The sequence below is a fragment of the Abramis brama genome, assembly GCF_963993115.1.
Source record: "Abramis brama genome assembly, chromosome: 4".
In the NCBI taxonomy this organism is placed as follows: Eukaryota; Metazoa; Chordata; class Actinopteri; order Cypriniformes; family Leuciscidae; genus Abramis; species Abramis brama.
This window is the reverse complement of record NC_139966.1, coordinates 2,467,538-2,492,155: the sequence shown is the minus strand read 5'-3', so window position 1 is coordinate 2,492,155 and position 24,618 is coordinate 2,467,538. Positions and strand designations below refer to the sequence as shown.

Genomic DNA, 24,618 nt, shown 5'->3' with positions numbered 1-24,618 from the left:
TCATGGAGAGGAGTTAATGAAAATCTGTTTCCATATCCCTCACGCTTCCTAATCTGCCACCAAACATTCACCATGTTCCTTAGAATAACACTGCCTCTAATTAGGCCTGTAATTTTAGAAGGCGATTGTCATGGCCAGATCGTTCCCGACCGTAACATAAAGAGGATTACACATACAAGCAAGCGTTTGCATTGCAAGATTATTTATTAATGAAAAAATGATCTGTTACAGAAATATAACACAATGTCTAGGGATTTAAATAAAAAAAGAGAAAATAATAGTCCAATGGGTCAATAAATGTGGGTAAATAAAAGACAAACTAAATGAGAACAAATTCAAGCAAACGACTTCTCTGGAGAACTATGTTCCACCCATAAATTATCCAATTAACAGTGACGTCACAGTCGAATGAAATACTGCCACCATCAGGTAGAGAATAAAAAGACAGGGTCGTAAAAGTGACCTATATAACAAGTTATATAGCGGAATCCCATTCAATATCGCTGGCTCTCACCCAATCCATATGGAATCCGGATCGTTTATGAACCATTCCAAAAGAAATCTAGACTGACCAGTCAACAGATACGTTGAAAAGCACAGAGCTGCCAGGTTGCCTGCTTTGACAGGGTAACACAACACACTATACTGCAGCCTGGGTCTTTTCACTGACCATATGAATGAAAATATTGAGCTATTTAAATTTGCTCTGATAGGAAGCATTTGAAATATATAGAGAAGGCGCGGAAGAATATTAATTTAAATTTAAATTTAATTAAACGATAAAGGCAGGCTGCACCATGTCTGCTGGTTATGTTTCACTGATTGTAAAAGGGGGAGAAAATTTAAACTATATAGCTCTGATAATCGACGAGAAATCTTTAAACCCAAATAGGAGAACAATGTTGTGGACCAATGGAACGGTTGCAATATATTAGGGTCTGTTCTATACGCACTATTAAGAGGCATAACTTCACTTTTTGAAAAGTTTATCTTATATCTGGGAAAACAAACTATACTCACTAATCAGTCTTATCTGCTTAGGAATGGATTGCTTGGGGGATTCCAGATACAACAAGAAATCCTCAGCATTAAAAGTAATGTAATTGTTTGGTTTTAGCCAGGTTTCTGTCAAACACAGCACATCTAGATTATAGTATGTAATCATATCATTAACAATGAGTGCTTTTAAAGTAAGGAATATAATATTCAGCAACCCAAGCTTTATCATTTGCTCATTTGTATTATATCTGTTTTTTATTTGTTGAACATCAATTACATTTTTACTCTTAGATGGGTTTGGAAGTTTTTTGTATGTCCTAATTCGAGGAACAGACACAGTCTCTATATGATGATATCTAGGTGAAAGAGGCTCTATGTGATGGGATTTATCTGACATTGGTGACGTGAGACAGCTAGCAGACGGTCGGTTTAGCCAGTCTGTCTGCTTCCTGACCTGAGGCCCAGATTGTCATGTTTGAGCTCTAAGACTATGTGCCATATTACTAGAGAGAAGAGCAGCACCATCCCAGGAGGGATGAATACCATCTCTTTTCAACAGGTCAGGTCTGCCCCAAAAACTTTTCCAATTGTCTATGAATTCTATATTATTTTGCGGACACCACTTAGACAACTAGCCATTGAGTGAGGACAGTCTACTAACTATCTCATCACTCCTGCGAACAGGAAGGGGGACAGAGCAAATTACAGTGCATGACATAGTACTTACGAGTTTACACACCTCTTTAACATCAATTTTGGTGATCTCCGACTGGCGGAGTCGAACATCATTCGTGCCGACGTGAATAATAATCTTAGACAATTTACGATTAGCATTAGCCAGCACTTTTAAATTTACTTTGATGTCAGGTGCTCTGGCTCCCAGCAAACATGTGATTATGGTGGCTGGTGTCTCTATTTTCACGTTCGTGTAATAGAATCGCCAATAACTAGGGCACATTCAACAGGATTCTCAGTGGGTGTTTCACTGAGTTGGGAAAGTTGTAATCGGAACGGAAGAACAGTGTTTTTTCCTGCGACTACAGTGCCTCACCGTCACCCAGCTGCCCTGCTGCACGGGCTCTACTTCAGCCGGAACCGAACAATGTAAAGAGTTCACTAAGCTAGTCGCATCCAAAGCAGTATCTAAAGCCCTTGCACTCTTACAATTAACCTCGATTAAAGCTTGGATGCGTGTCTCTAGTTCTGAAATCTTCCCCGTCAGCTTCATCTCCCTGCATTTATTACATGTAAATCCTATGCTGACAGAGAAGGATATGCTAAACATGTTGCATGAGGTGCAAGTAACAATAAGAGAAGATGACATGACTTACCATGTTCGCTGACTGATCCTACTCACCTAAGTTGTTTAATACACTCGTAAAAGGCGCGAGTGCGTGAGAGAAAAATAAATAAATAAGAGCGCACGGATGGTACGCTAACAGGCTAGCGAATTACTAGTGTGTTGTGCTAGCAATAACGCTTTAGATTGAAGCTAGCGATGTCAGGTTAATGTGTGATGTTGAGTAAGTTATATTTAGCAGTATAAACAACCAGGGATGATAGTAAATAATGATTCAAAACAGAAAGATATACAAAGCTTTCAGACGCAAACCAACACAACAGCAGCAGAAGCAACGAGGCAGACAGGAGCAATCGATTTTAGCAATTGCATTTTCCAAGACAAGTTAACTTGAGAGCTCTGTCCTGAGATCCAGGCGGATATTTTTTAAAGCATGTTAATTATTTTTTTGTAATATTATTAAATTGTAAAACTGGAATGAATTTTTTTATGTGGTCAGCATTTGATCCATGCGTGGTCGGCACGAGGGGACCCGATGACATATGTCAATTTGAACTAATCCCTCTTGAAACAACTGAATTGTAAGTTCTCAGGCAATCAGGACTGAAAAAAGTCAGCCGGGTTGCTACTCTCGCAGCCCTCTGTGGGACCGATGATCTGCACATTGTACCGCCAGTTCCTATTCTCAACATCGTCAATTTTCTCCACAGCGGATTCCAGCTTGTTCTCTTAACTCTGTAAACCTTGCACCATGTGAAGTCATAGCAACCTCCATGCCTGAGTATCTGCAATCCATTTCGTCAAATCGCATGTCCAACCACACCAGTTTCGAGGAACAGACGTCGAGCCTCTGCACAACTCAATCTATTTTCCTGTCGAGTGAAGTTTCAACCTCTTTAAGGACTTCCATTGTAATCTTTTCGAGCAGGTTGTCAATCTCGGCCTTTGCTAACAATCCGGGAGGCTGGTCCGCCATGTTAGTTTGACCGCTCTGAGAAGAGCCCACCTTGTTCAGTTTAGGAGCTTTTGCAGAGAAGATGAGCTTTTTCTGAGTACTAGGCATAGTCTTTTCCATCAAATGTATACCATAAAGCCGAAGATGTCACAATTCTAATACTAAAAATAAAAACGTGCTGTGGGAGAAAGAAACATTACTGTTTAGTAAATGCTATCAATCATGCTCAGTGCTACTGCTGAGTCTACTGCTAAGCTGAAAACTGCTGCAACCTGAATATATATACAAAACTAAAAAGTCGAAGCATGTTTCCAGTACGTTCAATACGTTTCAACTGTTTTGATTAATACATTTTAAACATTTTCTTTTCCCCCTGAAAACCTTGGCAAATGTTTGGTTATGTTTTTTTAACTTTGTATCAACTTATTTAAAAATTGAATAAGCTGTTCCTGTAAAGATATTCCACCTTTAAAATAATATATATTGGTTTATTTAAAGTCGGAGTGACTGTCAGCCACGTCCAAAAGTGAGTAACTTTAGTAAATTGTGGATAAGTGCTATTTCAAGACACAAACTGTTTAGATTGATTCAGTCCAATTTGGTGAAGTGGTTCGACCAGTTCACAAAAAAAAGGTTCAAAAGAAAGATTTGTTACTTGTGTTGTATTGTCATTAGCTCCTTGCAGTTTCACACAGTTACAAATAATACCTAATGAATGGCTGAAGTGGGTATAAATGTGCAAGTCATGAGGACTGTTGCTGTGTTTTTATAGATTGTCTGGCTGTATGGTGACAGAGGAAGGCTGTGGTTATGTGTCTTCAGCTAAACCCTCACACCTGAGAGAGCTGGATCTGAGCTACAATCACCCAGGAGATTCAGGAGTCAAGGAGCTCTCTGAAAAACTGGAGGATCCAAACTGCACACTGGAAAAACTCAAGTATGTGAAGCAGGAATAGTTTTAATTAAAACACTCCAAAAACAGCATCACCATCTTCACTTATTACAAACTAATTTGACTTCATTTCTTTCATACATTTACAAAAGTTCCAATTGATAATTAACAGAGGTTTAGATCTAGTTATACTATTGAATGCTTCATTCTGATTGATTGATGAATTTGTGTAATTATTATCCAGTAAACCCACACCTAAAGTAGTTCCAGTCATGTCTTGACCACATTACAGTTCCATATAACTTTGTCAATAATTTCAGTAATGTCAGCCTTCACCTTACAGCTTACAAAAAAAAACAAAGACACTGACCAAACAAATAAATATATAAAACAAATAGATAAAAATTGCAAACTATTTCCATGATTTTCCCACAACATAACATTTTATTATCTATGGAAAGTACACTCTTTTCTCACAGGATCTGCTCAGCTTCACACAAAGGACGCTTAATTTTTTTCTAAACACAATGGTAACTTTCATCTAGGCTGTACACAACACAACTTGTACATGGACTTTACAGGGTTAATCTATTCACCATAGGTGCATGTATCCAGGTGTGTGTGGGTGTGGCACTACAATAGAAAGAGAATAAAGATATAAACTAGAAAAATGCATTTCCGGAGGAACTGCAAAGTGTGCTTGCTCGGATGCAGTGCACTAACGTTAGCAGGTAGTGGATAGATGCGAGATGCAAGAAAAAATGTGAGAATGTGAGAAAAAAGATGTCAAACTGTCTTTTATTTTCGAATTTAATTCCTCAATCAGTGCTGGACCGGCATTTTCTGTTTTCCGCTGAGCCCTGGCCGTAGACAGATCATATGTTTCATGCTGTCAATGCAGTGGTCTGCGTTGCGCTGATCTTATTCACACTATCGAGTGTAGGTGCAGAAAGAAGAAATTATCCGCTTCCAAATTATGTAATTTTAATCACGAAATTGAAACATTTAAAAACAATTTGCTCTTTATGGTGTGCGAGTGATAGAGCGCGGCAGCAACGAACCATAAGCTTGCAGCGTAACAACATTGAATGCTCGGCCGAACAGCTGATCATAGCTGTACAGGGCGTCTTATTATTGTTTCATCTCCATAAATATATCTAGTAGTAAAGCTAATGCAAGGGCTAGAAATCTATTAATCTTTTGCTGATACTTCCTTAGCTGTGTCTGAAACCGCTCACTCGTTCACTCATTCACTAATCCCTACATAGTGAATGGCAGTTGAGTGCACTACATCAGCAAAGAATTCGGATGCTGACATAATTATCACGCGCCAGAGAGCTCGGACAATTTGTCATAAACATTACCTACCCATCTTTAATATTTCCTTTTTTTGGCTGTATGAATTGTATGTAACAATTGTATGTATGAATTTTTCACGTTTATTGCGTTATTTGATAAAAAAAAAGATAATAAAAACACTTGCTTGTCATATTTATTTACTTTTTACATTTATATGTGAAAATAAAAGAGAACAAAACACTACACAACACATTTGTTTATTCAAATATAGATATAACGGTATATATAAATAAATAACCAGGCGTCTGGTCTTATAAATGATTGTTTTCTAACTCGCGTGCACCGTTGCCATGGTGACATTTTTGTTTATTTTTCATTCGCGCTCTATCGCCTTATCGTGTTGGATTGTGGGAAATAGTGTCTCAGCAAGTGTACATCGTATGTACACTCGAATTCAGAGAGGATTGTGGGTAAAAGTAGTGAAGAATGTAGGGAATGATGTCGTTCACTCAGAATTCGGACACCACTACAAAATGTCCGACACCCTAAATAGTGCACTATATAGTGGATAGGGAGCGATTTCAGACACAGCTCTTGTCATCATGGAGAGCGCAGTTCATGGTTATATAGCAACGACAGACGCCACAGGAGAACAAGCGCTTGTGGAAAGGAGACAGCGGCGCGCTCGCGCTTTCCACTTGTTTTTACACATCTAAGGTGTGTTCCATTCGACAGGGTCCATACGCAGTGTTCACTGCTCCCCTACTCCCTGAGCACGGTATATCAGTTGAAGTGGACTTCACTGACAATAACCGCTCATTTGAAACGCCCTGCAAATGTCATCAAAGAAAGTCAACGACGGAGTCGCGCAGATTATGATATAACATAAATATATATAGGACTACATTCATATTTTAATTTTTATTATTATATTATATATTTACAATTATATTGCACTATTTTACAACTACCTAAAATAAAATCACTTTACTTCACAAACTAGCTAAGCTGGCTGCATTCACTGAGGTAAATTATAATCATCAAAAATAGTATATGTAATATTCACAACAATAACCGTTAAAAATACATTTGTCTGCAAATACACAGTCATTTGTATAACAATGGCGAAATGTATGAATACTTACACACATACGTAAACTCCTCCATCGTTAGTTATGACCGTTCTGACTGGTGATGACGTGGTGCGCGAAATGACAGTTGGGTGATCATCGCTCTCCACTTCCTGTGAAGTGATGTATCGATGTTCCCTTATTCCCTATGCCGTGCGCAGTGCCCTTCGAACTGAACATGTTCGCTCCCTTCGGATTAGAATCTAACTTAAGATGGCGGAAAACCCTGTGAAGTCCACTTCGCAGTCCACAACGCACCTCTAGAGCAACGTTGTTGATTGTTTGAGCATGTGACTGCGCGTTTCTCCTTGTTTTCTATTGTTATGCTCAGCATATTTCCCGTGTGCACAAACACAGCCACAGACAATGAATTGTTTGTTCGGTTAGCGAAGAAGAGCATGATGTATTTTGTATAATAATTTTTGTATAATAAGTTTTTTTTGTTTTTTTTTGTTATTAACTGCTTTGAGAACTGGAAATGCACAATTCATGCATACAAATCTGTATATATTAATAAATGAAGATGATTAAATTAGACCAATGCAAAAAACGAAATTCATGCCTGCATTTATTAAGACAAACCTAGTAAAAACGAATCCAGTATATACACTGACTTGGCAGCTCTGTGAAATGTAATACAACAGTGCCACCTACTGTCTAAATGCATTAACATTAAAAGTGTGAGGTGAAACCTAGACATAGGTAAATGGGTTTGTCTATTAGCCTGAAATAAAATAAAAAATAAAAAAATCAGATCTTGTGCTTCCTCACATTGGAGTCCCGAGTTCATGTACAAAGTTTGGTTTCGATACGTGACAGAGTTCCTGAGATATGGACGACTTCCTGTTTGGCGACTACGCCGCTGATTTTGTTTGGCTGTGACGGCAAACACTTCCGAAAATCAAAAATCCTTCTAGTAACTTTTGTGAGGCTTGGTCCAAGGATCATGGGCGTCTAGTTTCGTCTGTTCAATCCACTATGGCGGACAAACGACATGGACTCGTGATGTCATCTTCGCGAGCAACTTACACCGGTACTGACCGTACGTTTTAAAGTTGGAACGGTGTCTCTGTCTCAAAGGGCCTAGGCGCAGGAGCTGGCCAAAATGTTTCTCCCGGGAATAATAAGAAGAAGAAGAAGAAGAAGAAGAAAACTTAAGAAGAACAATAAGTGTGCTGCTTTCAGCAAGCACACTTAATAATAAGAAAACTTAAGAAGAACAATAAGTGTGCTGCTTTCAGCAAGCACACTTAATTAACTCACATGTATCAAGTAGTATCCAAATACATTATTTACATTATAAACTACTCAGGTTAAATGTTACAAAATAATTAAAATATGAAATATTATACCACCACTTAGTGGTGAGAACTGGTACATACATCATTCAAAACCAGAACTGCTCATGAGGTAATTTACATAAACTGCACATAAGCATAAACATATTGTATATAAAATTTAAATAAAAAGACATTCAGTTACTATTATGTGTAACAGACACATGCAAAAATACAGTATTGGATTTAGGGGTGACCCCAAATAGTCGAAGATTCGATGCTTCGATTGGAGGAGCCTGATTCGACTACCGATCTCACAGTCGAATCTTCGCTGAGGTTTTATGAAACGAGGATCATGCCACTTTGGCTATATGAGGGCGCTCAATGTCTGATTTCACATAGAACTACCGGTTTTCTGTCAAATACGTTAATATTCAGCCTATTATGATAATGCTGTATATAAAAATGTGCAACGAAATAAGTTTTTAATAAATATTTTTTAACGTGCGTGAATAAATCCAAACACCCCGTGTCCGCGTGACAGATTTAAGTTTCACTTTCAATCCGTAGAGGAGCGTCTTGACGGCAAGGATTTAAATCTTTAAAATAACAATGTCTGGGATAAGAAAATATAAAGTGTGGATGTACACCGTCAGAAAGGATATTCTCCAAGGCTGTATTTAGCATCAGGAAAACCATGATCGCACTTCTGCCGGCCAACGTTAACAAGTTTCACGTTTTATTAGAATGTATTTTATCCGCGCGCACAATTTGAAAAGACTCCAACGGACACAGACAGAGTGAAAGATTGGATTTGTTCTCTCGATCAGGTAGGGTACAAGTGATTTCAAAACTTTTTAGCAGGTTCTAATTAGATTTTTGGATGCTGTCAGTGTGAACATTTTTAGCTAAAAAGACTGCCACTCCAGTTTAGCATTTTGTTTCTGCAGTTAAAAAGACAAAGTTGAAAATTCTGGCTACTATCGTTATTTTAATAGTTTCTTTATTTTAATTTTATTTATTGATCTGTCAGGGTTATCTAATCTAACCTATTTGTGGCTTGTGTTTTGAATATATGTTCCCCTGCACTTTAGGCATTTTGCAGACATTTGCTCATCTTGTGACTTGATTCTGATTTATTTCGTTTTGTATTTTTATTTATTAGAAAGGTATATTCTGTTCTAATTTAATTTAGTAAATGAATTGTTTTTTTTTTTTATGTTTTTTTTATCGATGTTGTGGTGTATAGAGCCTGCTCGAACAGATAATTTAGCCGATTTAATTTGATTTGTAGCCTATGTGAAATGCAAATCCTGTCTGTGGCCTTTCTGGAGTTATTTATGTTATTTCTTAGTTTTATTGATCCAAAATGTTTTTATACATTTTCTTCTATATCTGTGTGATTTTCTGTACATCGCTGCTTTAAAATGTTAAAGCCCCACCCCCCAGCCCCCAGCCCCCAGCCAGTCATTATATCTGGAAAAATGACATGATTAAGACTAGGCTTGGGCGGTATTCAAATTTTGATACCGTCAAACCTCCTCCCTATTTTACCGGGGTATACGGTATTACCGTGACTAATTAAAAATTATGACATAATGGGCTCAGACGGCGTCACCAAACTGTTGGCTTGTGCCTACACCGTTCAGAAACTGAATGCCAGATCAAAAAAAAAAAAAAAAAAAAAAATCAAGCCCAACCCGTGCACGTTGTGTCTGAGTCCGGCCGACGGCATTAACTGTTATTATGAGCCCGAGCCCACCATTATTCAACATAATATCTGTGTGCGTGCAACCAGCAAGATGTGCCTTTGTAATCCGGTGACGCGTGTCCATTGATTTTTATTAATAAAACTTTTCTGCAAAGATGGAAGTTGACGATCTCCATCTCTGTAGTGAACGCGCCTATAGAGAGAAATGCACATCATTACACAATCAGAGAGTGGCCTTTTTCTTTTCGTTTTGAATTGTTTCGTTTAAAGAAATTGACGATCGGCATCTCCATAGTGAACGCTATAGAGAGAAATGCACATCATGGATTACAGAGAGTAGGCTAGTCTATTTATTTTCGTTTTGAATAGTTTCGTTTAATGAAATTGATGATCGCATCTCCGTATGAACGCGCCTAGAGAAAAATGCACATCATGGATTACTTAGCCTAATCAGTGAGTAGCCTATTTCTTTCGTTTTTAATTGTTTCGTTTAAAGAAATTTCAAGCTTTATTTATATATATTTGTCATGTCTGTGAGGCATAGCCTACACTGAGTTTCGGTTAATTTATGAGATTTCAATGCAAGTGACCGCGGCATGCCCATCATGTCATGATTATCCAGGCAATTGGTTGATGAAAAATTTATTAAAATTAAGATAAAATATATACAAAACGAAATTCGTTTTAAAGAGGCCTTTTACAAAACGAAATTTATTGAAGTGGTCAAATCGTCTGACTCCCGATGCATCCCATCTTATTTGTGCTGTTCACTTCTCATAATCAACAAAGATGGAAAAAATAACATTATAATATTTGAACAAATACGAAACTTAATGCGCTTATTTAATGAACTCGAGAACAAAATGCATCCTGGCAGCAGTGAGTGGGCGGTTGTTTCGGAGATGTGACATTAGGTTAGAGGTGTTTACATCTCTCGTATTTACCGCCTCTCCCTTCTCATTCGGTTGGAACCAGAAATATTGCCAAACTGCAACCACACATAAGCATTTTTTAGGCAATAAATAAATTATATATATTATAGGCTATATAAGTGCCGGTAATGACAGTATTGAAACTGATACCGGCGCTATTTTAAGATCCCGCGGTATCCGATATTACCATAATACCGCCCAACCCTAATTAAGACTATTGAAGAGGGTGGCATGAATTTTTGTGATGAATGGTGTACTAAAACTAAAATGGTTGAATTCCATTGTGTGTCATAACGACTCTTTTTGGTTTAGCATCCCGAATGCAATTTTCCAAAAAAATGGGGGGAATTGATTTTATATTGCGGTCTGACTATGATTTAAACAGACTACCTGTAAAATTATCTGATTTCCATCAGCAGGCTCTTTTGTACTAGAACCTAATGTTTAAACACAACTTTACACCACATAATACACCTCTGTGGAACAACAGGAAGGTTATATTCTGAGTAATATAGAATCTTTGTTTTTAGGAACTTGGATGGAAAAAGGAATATGGGCGTTAATAATTTTGGTAATTTGTTGAATTACAGAGATTTTTGTGTTAAATTCTATTTCCAGTGCCCAATTAGAGAGTATAATAAAGTGTTAACCCTCTGGGGTCTAAGGTGTTTTTGGGGTCCTTGAGATGTTTTGACATGCCCTGACATTTGTGCTTTTTCAGTTGCTTATAAACATATTAATGGCAAAGGTGTAATTACACTATATTTAACACAAACAGGGCTACCTTAATATGTGAGCAACATGTATGTACATGTTTGCATTTTTGAGAGAATAATGTTTATGCATGGTTATTGAAAAAACAAAAAAAAAGTTTGTAAAATAAGGCCACAAAACATACTAAATATGTGTCCACAAGACTTTTGACTAATGGATGTTGTTGCCTAGAGTTTTTGCTTCAAAATGATCTGAAAATCTAGCCTGGCAAGCCAGACCTACATCAAGATGTTAGGTCTGGTAACTCACCATTGGCACGGCTCAATCCGAGATTGTCTTTCAAATTCCCTCTGTACGCAATAGGATAGCGCTACAACCAACCAGAGCGTTTGCCCACCAGCGGAGCTAGTTGATAGATTAAACTTTTGCCATATCTGGTTGGCAAAACTACAAACACATCTTCCTTTTTTAAGAATGACTTAAGTGGCGTTCTTTGTTCTTTTTTCAAAGAAAAGCTTAACCTGTTAAGCTGCAACCCCACTTTTGAAAAATCCCCAGAAATGACATACCCAAACTGGAACAGATACAGTTCATGAACCCTTTGTACTAAAAGCACAAGTATGATCTCGTTTGAAAGCTGACACCTGGCAGTTTATTGTAAATGTAGAATTAATTATTGTCATAATGACAAATTTTTTTATAAATAGCTTCAAAGTTTTGTAAAGTTATTAGAAATTAATTTTTATGAAACATCCTCATGAAAATAAAATTGAAGTTGGCACTGGAGCAATCTAGAAATGCACTACAGCTAAAGCCACATGTCTAAACATTTTATGTTTAAAATCTGAAGATAATAAGTCCAAAACTCTGTATTTAGTTAAATGTTTTTCAAGACCATGTCAAATGACTTTATTTTGATTTGACGCTAAAATGCTACTGATGTTTATTGTCATCTTCTAACCATCTATCCAGTATATTGTCTTTATTGTTTTGTGGTGCAAACGATCCCCATTCAGTCTCAGTCTCCCCCTGCACACATTCACACCTCTCCAGCCTGGTTATGGCTCTAAATATGCATTTCTTTTGTCTGCATTATAGTTACTAACGACTGGCTATTCACAGGCTATTCATAGGGTTTCAGTCCCTAATTTCTTTTCTCAAAGTTCACCTCACATTTTAAACTGTATCAAATGCATTTCTTGAATAAAGAAACATTTCAGTAAGCATTCAAAAAATAATAAAAGTATAACTTCTAGGTGGCAGGTGCACCTAGGGCTAGCTAGCATGTGCACCTAGGGCTAGCTAGCATGTTAGCTTAGCACACCATCAATACACAACAATTTATGAGATTAAAACCCATGTTTGTGTTCCAAACTTACTTTATAACGCAAGACGAGTATTTTAAATAATCTTCTGTGATCTAATTTGGCTTCAGATAAAAAAAATCAGACAGAAAATATACTATTGGATAGTGTTCTGCACAATGATCTAGTCTATATAGATTAGCATTACATTATAAATATAATCTATTATTATGAAAATACCTGGCATGGCTTGAAAAACACAGGTAACTCAAATATCATTGCAATCATGTTTATTGTCTTCAAAACATCTTTATCTGCATGCTACAGCGCGATCTCTGTAGCTTTGTGTGTATCAGTGACGTCCTGGAATGTCACATGATCATGGCTCTTCTTCATGTTCTATATATGGACTATTATTGTGCATATAGCGCCCTCAGGCTATTGGTATGAATTGAAAACACAGTATCAGAGTACCAAACGCTCATAAAGATTACATCGACGCATTTGGGTATAAATTCAATAAATATTATTCCTGTCTATAGAAATATGATGTAAATCTATGAGAATCTATCAATATTTCTCCAAATCAGCACGTTTTTGAGCTAAAGCCCTGAAGGACGTTGTTTTGTGTATCGCTGTCATGACGACAGCACGGAGTTTTTTATGAATGAAAGCGGCTGACGCGCATAATTCATATTAAAGGTATCGACTAATTTTTTCATTTCATAACTCCTGACACAAATTAAGACATAACTGTCACTATGAGTTTCTCAGAATACATTAGTGGTCAAATACTGAAACTTGAGTATTATATCTTTTTAATTATGTATAGTTTGTCAAGGTGTAACATTAAATCTGATAGTAATTTTGAATTAAATAAATAAATAACGCTTCAGTGCGCGGGCGCACTGGCAACGGTTAACAGGTTAACTCCAAGTCCTCCAGAGTCGCGGCCAAATCCTTGCCTGTTCGCCAGCAGCAGCCGCCATTCTTTGTTGTCAAGTAGCAGGGAATTCACGCAGAACCATCACAAATTTGCCGTCATTATGTTAAGCCCACCCACCGACTCTATACACGATTTGTCCTGACTAGAGTTTGTTTTTTCCAGCTCGAAAGTCAACGGAGAGTTGCTAGACTACACTGGCTGCAAAATAAATTTTGCTTCCGCTAGGGTGCGTCTAGATTTCTAGGCTACTGTAAATCATCCTGCCTAATCATTCACATAAAACAATACATTGATTTAAACTTTGTAAGACACTTTTTGTTTGGAAAGGCAATATGCGAGTGGGCGTGAATGATCATGAATAATGATGTGATTCACACCTGAGAAGACAATGACCTGCATAATGAGTAAGGTGGTAAGTTGAATGGGTGTGACAGAATTTGTAACGGTGTCGTAAAGCAGTTTCAGACTCTACTCTCTCTCGAAGCTCTGTCTCAAGAAGCTTCAGATGTTTGTGTCTTGGATCCAATGTTTCTGCAATTAGAGGTAGAGCCACTTTCTCAGCATCCTCAGCAACAGTGACTATGCGCCGTTTCAGAGATTCTGCCACTGCTGCCTTGAATTTGGAAACTCTTGGAGACTCACTGGTCTGTGTGTTTAGGTGTATTGTGATGAGGCTATGTGTGATCGGATAGACCATCGAAACGCAAACATGCGTATCACTACACATGGCTGTTGTGGCGCACTTCAGAGACTGGAGAACAGGTCTCAGTTCTTCTATAATCTGCCAGTGCTCATCTTTCAAACCTTCGCATCTGCAAGTTTTGTAGTATTGCGATCTGACAGAACAGCGCACACAGTCCATCTCTGTTCCGAAAGCTGTTCGAACATATCGCACACAGAATCCCACTGCGTACGACAGTACTGGATAAGTTTGTGTTCGGGTACGTTCTGCTGTTGTTGTTTCTGGCAAAGTGCCGCTGTAGCCACGGTGCTGTGGTGAAAATGTGCCACCAATTGGCTACTGGCAGCTATCACGCTTTTAACAGAAGCAACACTGAAGCCTTTGTTGATGGCTAGCTGCAGGGTGTGTGCGAAGCAGAGGACTGGTTCCCAAAGTCCTCGATTCGCCAGAACCATGTTACTAGCATTATCATGAACACATGCAATTACTTTCTCCTAGTTCTGTAGCATCTTTTAGGTAGTTGGCTATGTTCACAGCAGTGTGTCGTTCGTCGAAACTGCGCATCTCTAACACTGCACTATGTATTTCCCATTCAGCAATGTAATGACAAGTTAGTGTTATATAGGATTCAGTGGTCAGCGAGGCCCATGTGTCTGTAGTGATAGCCATCCTCGCTGTCTTTGACAGTCTGTCTTTCAGTGAAGAAGCAGTCTTTTTATGTAGAGCTTCTATTCTTCTCGTGACTGTCTTGCGCGATGGGATGTTATACTGGGGCTCAACGTAATTCATCAAATCTTTAAACCCTTCTCCTTCGACAGAATGAATGGGCAGCAAATCTTTCGCTATCATTTAGGTGATTAGTTGTGTCATCTTTTCATCTCTGTCTGTGTTCCATTTATTTCTGATGGTAAAAGATGCTATGCTTGTCTGAGTTGCGTCTTTGGTAGTATCGGAAGACATTTTATGTACAAATACTAGATGATAACGCATTGTACTTGTGGTAGATTTGTGTGACAGCTTGGCACTCCATATTTTGCACTGAACTGTTTTTTCATCTATTTTGTCGAAGTGAAGCCAGACATCACTACGCGACTTTGAAGCCATTTTTGAAGCGTTTTTTCGCTTTGGACTTTGGACCACGCTCTGGCAACGCCAATCAGAGCTCAAGGTGCCATGCAAAATGCTGCTATAAACCAAAAATATGTCTTTTTTAAAACTTTTTATGATCAATCGTCTCTGAAACGTTCGAGAACTCGAGTGATCGAGTACTGTGCCCATCCCTAGGATAGATGCACTTTTATGATGTACAGATACACTTTTATGATAGATAGATGCACTTTTATGATGGACAGATGCACTTTTATGATGGACAGATGCACTTTTATGATAGATAGATGCACTTTTATGATGGACAGATGCACTTTTATGATGGACAGATGCATGATGGACAGATGCACTTTTATGATGGATAGATGCACTTTTATGATGGATAGATGCACTGTTATGATGTATAGATGCACTTTTATAATGTATAGATGCACTTATGATGATAGATGCACTTTTATGATGGATAGATGCACTTTTATGATGGATAGATGCACTTTTATGATGGATAGATGCACTTATGATGGATAGATGCACTTTTATGATGGATAGATGCACTTTTATCATGGAGAGATGCACTTTTATGATGGATAGATGCACTTTTATCATGGAGAGATGCACTTTTATGGACTTCAAAACAGAAACAGCTATTCACTGCCATTATAAAGCTTGGAAGAGCCAGGACATTTTTTAATATAACTCTGATTGTGTTTGTCTGAAAGAAGAATGTCATATACACCTAGGATGAGTTGAGGGAGAGTAAATCATGGCTAATTTTAATTTTAAAGTGACCTATCCCTTTAATCTTTCACAAAGAGAATATACAGTTTGTATAGTATTAAAACCATTACGTCTATGATTAATTGTGTCACTTTGTGTGTTTTCTAGTGTGGATCATGGAGGAGAGATCAGGATAACAACAGGACCACGAAAATGTACGTCTACACATCACACACACTCACACGCACGCAAGCATGCACACACACACACACACACACACACACACACACACACACACACACACACACACACACACACACATACACTCTCACAAACACACACTATCTCCCTCTCTCACACACACACTCAAACACACACCCACACACACACTTATGCACACTCACACACTCTTACACACACGCACACTCACTCATACACACACACTCGCACATGCTCATGCTCATGCTCACACACACACGCACACGCTCACACTCACACTCACACACACACACACACACACACACACAAACACACAGACTGACACTCAAATGGACACTCTCTCATCAAAAGATTTCCATTCACTGACACACACACACACACACACACACACACACACACACACACACACACACACACAGATACAATTTTGAATGTTGAAATTACTGTACCAGATTTGAAGTTCTGACATACAAATGCTAAAAGCTAATTTTCATTTTCGGGTGAACTATCCCTTTAAGCACAATTATTCATATCCACTTCAGTATCACTAAATGTATTTAACCCACACAGACAAACTGGCTTTCTCAACAAGTCTATGGGAATTATAGATGTGGTAGATGTGCTCATTTCGCCAACACTATAGACACTAAAACATTCAGTCACCCACATTCCAGACCAAAATATAACATCAAAGAATTTATAAATTGTCTATGGACCCATGTTATTTATGTGCTGATATGCCCTTGTGGCCTCAAACAAAACGTAACCTCAAGCTGAGAATCGCAGAACATAAGGCTGCGATCAGAAACAATAACCTTGACTATGCCATTGCTAAATATTATATAGAGAAGAATCATGGTTCTGCTGCCTCCCTCAGGTTTATTGGTATTGAGAGAGTATTGCCAAACCCTAGGGGTGGTAACATAATTAAACAGCTCTTGAGAAGAGAAGCTTTTTGGATAAATGAACTGTCTACGGTGGAACCCTATGGTATGAACGAATCACAGGATTTTAGCTGTTTTCTATAAATATGGGTTATAGGTAGTGTTGCTTTCGTCAACAAAAATTATGACTAAATATCGTCGTCAACGAACCTTTATCAGCTGACGAAAACGAGACGAGACGCAACGTAAATGCTGGTCATGTGACGATGACTATAATTAAATGTAAAATGCAATATTGTTGACGAATAAAAACGAGACTAAATGTGTTTTACAAAATAAAAACTATGCTAAAATGTCTCTTCATTTTCATTGACCAAAACGAGACGAGACGAAATGTTATAACGTTACGACGAATGAGAGACTTGTGCGCACTGAAAAAAATATTTGTTGAATTTAATCAATTTTATTATCGTAAGTGGTTGCACTCAATGCATTTGTTTAAATGTAGGTAAAATCAATTACCGTATTTTCCGGACTATAAGTCGCTCCAGAGTATAAGTCGCATCAGTCAAAAAATGCGTCATGAAGAGGAAAAAAACATATATAAGTCGCACTAGACTATAACTCGCATTTATTTAGAAATTTATTTCACAAAATCCAAGACCAAGAACAGACATTTAATCTGGAAAGGCAAGTTTTTCAACTACACAGTAGCACACAGAACAACAGGCTGAGTAGGTGTCCGGTATGTTAATGCAACACATTAACAGTTATTCAGCTACACAATAGCATAAAGAACATATACCTGGGAGGCTGAATAGGCTAAATTAACATAAGCTAGCGAGTCCAACAAGCAAGTTACCAGTAAACAAGTTCACCAAGCTCCCGCGATCTCATTCCATCATTTTCTTCATCCTTGGTGTCGCTTCTGAACAACTCCGCCAACTAGAGCGCCCTCTCGCGGCTGTAGACGGTAATGTTTTCTCTTGGTAATGTTTCATCTCAGTCTGAATTAATTTTCATATATAAGTCGCACCTGATTATAAGTCGCAGGACCAGCCAAACTATGAAAAAAAGTGTGACTTATAGTCCGGAAAATACGGTAAGTTGAACTTAATCAATTTTATTTAGTTACATTAGTATAAAAAATATTAGTAGTTCCACCCCTATTTAATTATGTTAGTTCTACTTAACACATTTAGTTGAATTTAATCAATTTTATTTAGTTTCATTAGTATAAAACATTTTATAATTCCACTCCTATTTAACTGTTACTTCTACTTAAATTATTGATTTCTTATTTGTTTATTTTGAGTGTTCAAAATGATCCAGCTTAATCTACTAGTTAAACATACAGCAGTATTTAATTGACAGTATGAGAGGTTGTTAAACGTCTTTCAAATACACACAGAAATGACTTTTTTTATCTTATCTTTAATAGCCGCCATAAAAAAAATAGCAAACATTTAATTAACCCTCTGGAGTCTGAGCGGTTTTCTGGGCCCTGGAGGTGTTCTGACATGCTCTGACATTTGTGCTTTTTTCAGTTATTTATAAACATGTTAATGGCAAAGGTGTAAATTCACTCTATATAGCACAAACAGGGCAACCAAAATATGTGATCACCATGCATGTATATTTTTGAATTTTTAAGAGAATAATGTTTATGCGTGGTTATAAAAAAAAAAAAAAATGAAAGTTGCTGAAATAAGACCACAAAACTCATAATAAATATGTGTCAATAAGACTTTTGACTAATGGATGTTGTCGCTTCGAGTTCTGGCTTCAAAATTATGTGAAAATAGTCTTGCTTTATCGTTCACATAAAACAATACATTGATTTAAATTGATGTAAAACAGGTTTTGCTTGGAAAGCCAATATGCGAGGGGGGCGTGAATGAGGAGTGGTTTACACCTGAGAATACAATGTCCCACCCACTCTGCATAATTAGCCATTCATTCAGGTGTGACACTGACTGAGCCACAATGCAAGGACAAAAGATATATTTAGAAGAAGACTTATATTGACCATTTAAGATTTTGCTTACATCTATCTTGTAAATATCTTTTGCTATTTTATTAAAAAGGTTACAATTACAACAATAATTACAATTTCAACAATATTTCAAGTGTACTCTTTCTTTGTAAAAAAAAAATGATTATAGGCCTACATTTTATCTATGTATTCATTAGTTTGAATATAGCCAACATTGGAACAGCTAACATCTTAGTTGATGACTTTATTTTTGACAAAAATAGTATTTTATATAGAAATTGCTAAACAAAAGCTTATTTGATGTGGCAGTATATTCTACAGTAAAAACTGTACCCAAATCTAGTCAACAAAATGTTGTCTTTCATATTTCGCCTGACTGTAACGTTGTTTTTATGAAATATTAGGGCATATAAATGTTAATTTGCAGTTTAATATGTTGCTTATACAAATAGCCTACATTTTATTTCAACATATTTCAGTCGATTTTTACTCATCTCAGTATAGCAATACAGTTTGCTAAAATATCATCATTCATTCACACACGCGATTTAAATTTAAACTGTCTTTTTGCGAGCTGTGGTAAACAGCGTGCATCTCTGCCGTTCATTCATTCATAAACAGAAACCCGATTCACGTGAGAAGGAAAAAAACTTACTACAGTATTCCTCAGCTCGCTCCTCGATATACCCGCACTTCTGAGGTACATTTTCCATTATTATTATTCCTCACAGCGCTGCGAGACGGTGTAAACAAGTAATGATCTGAATAAACTTGTGTTTTCTCGAGCTGATATGGGGGCGTTCACAGGTTTGCGTGGATTGCCTCAATCATTTGCGTTTGAATAGCGCGTACTCTCCGTGGGCGTGTCACATTACATTTGAATGAGCTGTAATGAGCTCGACTGGAATATCAACATTGCCCTTATGTGGCAATGGGCCGCAGAACATTTGTTTGTGAATCCTTAAAACAAGTGCTTAAACTCCATTATTGTTAAAAACAGTATTGTTAAAAACAGAAGTGCTGACTTAAACAACATTGCACGTAAAAATAGAAAAAAAAAAAAAGAAAAAAAAATAGTAACAGGCAACAGTACATTTGTTTGTGAATCATTAAAAAATGAATGCTAAAACAGCTAAAAACAAAGTGTTTACATTTCATGCAACAAATTGCAATTTGAATGGTAGTTTCAATGGTAGTTTTTGAATGTTACTTTTGAACTATAAATATAGAGGTCTTGAAAGGAAATAAAGTGCAAGATACAGGCCGTGACATCTGAACAAATTTCAAGATAAACCTGAACATTCATGCCTGCTGCAAAATTACAGCATTAAGGGCAGGCCCGTTTGAAGGAATTTGGGGGCCCCAAGCAAAATGGACATGGAGGCCCCCCCAATACCCCCCCCCCCCCCCCCCCACCGCAGCTTAGCCATAGTTCACCCACACTTTATATAAATAAAAAATGTTTACAGTGCAAATACTGCAGTTGCATATACTGTGCATAAAATTTTGAACATTTTCAACAATTGAACATTTGCAGTAACCTTGAAGTAACTGTTCAAGATCCATTGATAACTTAAAAATAATTTCTTATTTTTATCACATTAAGATAAGCTATGAAACAAGTAATAAAAACTCAGTGAGTGTTTTAGCGCAATTTTCTGACGTCATGGGATCACAACACTAAGAGATAGTAAATCTTTTCCTGGATTTTTTTTTTTGTGCGTTCCCGAGATTAGACCTTCCTTAACATAATGCCGAAAACCCGAAGTCTCTAGGTGGTCTGGTTGAGGAGTAGATAGAAGTGCAAGATTGGTGCGCACAGACAGAACAGATATCATGAGTTAACAATCGCAATTTTGTCCGGTGGAAAATTGCGCTAGAAAGTTGCACTAACTGTTCGTTACAAGCAGCATTTGCCGTCAGGCAGATAGCTAACATAAACATATTTTTGCTAGCATACCTGCTGCAAAAGTACACCATTTGTACAAGACAAGTAGAGCTATTTTATCCAGTGTAAATTATCACTTATCACTATATTTTTTTACCTTTAACTTCTTTCTTTTCTGTCTTCCTGAAGCATAATTCGCTTCATGATAACTGCCGAGGAGGTTTTGTATTTTGCCGGCAGCAGAGATCGCGTGGTTGGCTGGTCAGCGACTACTGAGGGGGGGCCCCCTTGAGGGGGATCCCGATAACAGTGTCATTGCACTTTACTGCATTGACTATCAAAGGGGCGCTCACACAGTTTGTCGTTGCATTTTATTCTTAACCAGTCGTTGTCTTGGGGCCCCAGGCCAGCTCGGGGCCCCAAGCAATTGCTTTGTTTGCCTGCCTTGTCGCGACGGGCCTGATTAAGGGGTCGCACACTGGACGAGAAGCGCAGCGCCTATATATTAAATTTTATATAAATAATATAATATTTAAAGCACACATTGTGATGTATGCAGCAGCACTACCTACCACCTGGATGCTCTCCCCTCTTTTCTTAATTGTTTCTCTATCACCCTATTAAATTCTTCCACTTCACTGAAATAGTAAATGGAGAACATAATCACTGCTAGGTTAACAGAAATACTGTTAACGCTTAAAAAAGGATAAGCATTAAAAAAGGATACATTGGACATTGTATAAAAAACAATATTTTTTTGTATAAAAAACAATTCTATTTTAGACATAAAAATGTATTTTAAATAGACATAAATTAGGCCTAAGCCTAGCACTTAACCAATTTATTTATTTATCTTTATTGTCATACTATTGCCTACCCTGAGCTGTGTCCTTGAAAGCACTTCATATAGAGTACACATGACAGTGAAAACATTACGATTGAACTGAATAAAAATGGAAACACAATGAGTAATTAATAAGCTTTCAGAACGAACATGCTATAGTTTATTGTGCTGTCAAGAAGTCAACACAGGCTTATCATGCAACAGTTCCGTTAAATTAATGTGCTAATAATTCATTTTACAGCATTAGAGGCTAATATATGATGGCTATGCATTCAAGACTATTTAGCCGTTGGCTACGTTAACTTTCCAATGAAATGCATCACAATTGTTTTTAACCCTCTGGAGTCTGAGCGGTTTTCTGGGCCCTGGAGGTGTTCTGACATGCTCTGACATTTGTGCTTTTTTCAGTTATTTATAAACATGTTAATGGCAAAGGTGTAAATTCACTCTATATAGCACAAACAGGGCTACCAAAATATGTGATCACCATGCATGTATATTTTTGAATTTTTAAGAGAATAATGTTTATGCGTGGTTATTGAAAAAAATAAAAATGAGAGTTGCTGAAATAAGACCACAAAACTCATAATAAATATGTGTCAATAAGACTTTTGACTAATGGATGTTGTCGCTTCGAGTTCTGGCTTCAAAATTATATGAAAATAGTCTTGCTTTACATAAAACAATACATTGATTTAAATTGATGTAAAACAGGTTTTGCTTGGAAAGCCAATATGCGAGGGGGGCGTGAACGAGGAGTGGTTTACACCTTAGAATACAATGTCCCACCCACTCTGCATAATTAGCCATTCATTCAGGTGTGACACTGACTGAGCCACAATGCAAGGACAAAAGATATATTTAGAAGAAGACTTATATTTGTCACATCCACCGTCTGTCTTCCTCATCTGTCTCTGCACTACACTCCCCAGAATCCTCCTTGGCGCACACCTGCACTCACTCTCCTCACTCTCCCCTGAGTAATTATCATCATCACCTGTACCTCGTCATCTCACCCCTTTATATTCAGCACTCACCCTTCAGTCATCGTCTGGTCTCGTCTATACAAGACTCACAGACTCCTTTCCTTCTCCTACCTGCATACTTACCGTCGATCCCGATCTTCTTCAGCCTGTCTTCAGTCCATCTTCAGAGAATCTTCATCATCTGTATCTGCAAGAGAAAGAGAGACTTTGTTATCATTCAGTTAAGCTATCATCTGATATTCAACTTACTGTTTACTCACCTGTTACGCTGTACCGATCCATTCTGCAAATTAAAGCATTTAAACTTACCATCTTGCCTGCTTCGTCTATACGAAACCTGACAGAAGACCAGACCAAGATGCAGAATCCTTCGGATTCCAGGTTGAGTCAGCTTTCATTATTCTACGCAGCCCCGTTCATCATCCGGTTGGTTCCAGCCGAGCCAGCATACCAGTTCGGGTCCGGAACGCCACCATCTCCAGCCATCTTCACCACGCCACCCATCATCTTCCGGAAGTCAGCCGAGCCTGCACTTCACGCCAGTCCAGCCGAGCCCGCACTTCACGCCAGAGCTGCCGAGATCAAGGCAGTATGCATCGTGCCTGCCGCCCCTGAGACTGTGAGCGTCATGCCTGCCGCGCCTGTGACTGACAGCGTCGTGCCCGCCAAGCCTATGTCCGAGGTTGATGACTTCAGCGATCTTCCTCCTCTCATCGGCCCTGACGAACCAGAGCCGTTCGCCTGCCCGCCAGAGTCTGTGAGCGTCGTTCTCCCCGAGCCAGAGCCAGAGTTTTCAAAGCCCTCTTCATCGCTGGTCCCGTCCAGCACAAAGCCCTCATCGCTGGTCCCGTCCAGCTCAAAGCCCTCATCGCTGGTCCTGCCCAGCACAAGGCCCTCTTCATCGCTGGTCCCGTCCAGCGCAAAGCCCTCATCGCTGGTCCCGTCCAGCGCAAAGCCCTCATCGCTGGTTCCGTCCAGCTCAAAGCCCTCTTCACCGCTGGTTACGCCCAGCTCAAAGCCCTCTTCACCGCTGGTTACGCCCAGCTCAAAGCCCTCTTCACCGCTGGTTACGCCCAGCTCAAAGCCCTCTTCACCGCTGGTTACGCCCAGCTCAAAGCCCTCTTCATCGCTGGCCTTGTCCAGCTCAGAGCCCTCTTCATCGCTGGTCCTGTCCAGCTCAGAACCCTCTTCACCACTGGTTCCATCCAGCTCAGAGCCCTCTTCACCGCTGGTCCCGCCCAGCACAGAGCCCTCTTCACCGCTGGTCCCATCCAGCACAGAGCCTTCTTCACCGCTGGTCCCGTCCAGCACAGAGCCCTCATCGCTGCCCAGCACAGAGCCCTCTTCGCCGCTGGTCCTGCCCAGCTCAGAGCCCTCTTCGCCGCTGGTCCTGCCCAGCTCAGAGACTTTTTCGCCCCTGGTCTTGTCCTGCCCAGAGCCGCCTTCGCCCCCTGTCTCATCCGGCCTTGAACCAGAGCCTGATAATTTCCCCAAGAAAATTTGGGGGGGGGCTATAAGTCCTCTGGGGGGACCGTGGAGGCCTCACCGACACGGTTCCCAATGCCGTCCTGGCCACCCGAAGGGTCTTCTCCGCCCTGGCCACCCGAAGGGTCTTCTCCGCCATGGCCGCCCGAAGGGTCTTCTCCGCCATGGCCGCCCGAAGGGTCTTCACCGCTGTGGCCGCCCGAAGGGTCTTCACCGCCATGGCCGCCCAAAGGGTCTTCTTCGCCATGGCCACCTCCTCAGCCTGCTTCACCATGGCCACCTCCTCAGCCTGCTTCACCATGGCCACCTCCTCAGCCTTCTTCACCATGGTCACCTCCTCAGCCTGCTTCA

At 39.0% G+C, this 24,618-nt stretch overlaps 1 protein-coding gene across 1 annotated transcript in view; it reads left to right on the top strand.

Annotated features, from left to right (window-relative positions):
- LOC311081541 (protein NLRC3-like) overlaps window positions 1-24,618 on the top strand; it is a 96,948-nt gene that overhangs the window by 67,391 nt on the left and 4,939 nt on the right. The window contains exons 7-8 of the mRNA XM_084112087.1: window positions 4,027-4,191; window positions 16,134-16,180. Coding sequence (XP_083968213.1) covers window positions 4,027-4,191; window positions 16,134-16,180 — 212 coding nt within the window. The remainder of the gene's footprint in view (window positions 1-4,026; window positions 4,192-16,133; window positions 16,181-24,618) is intronic.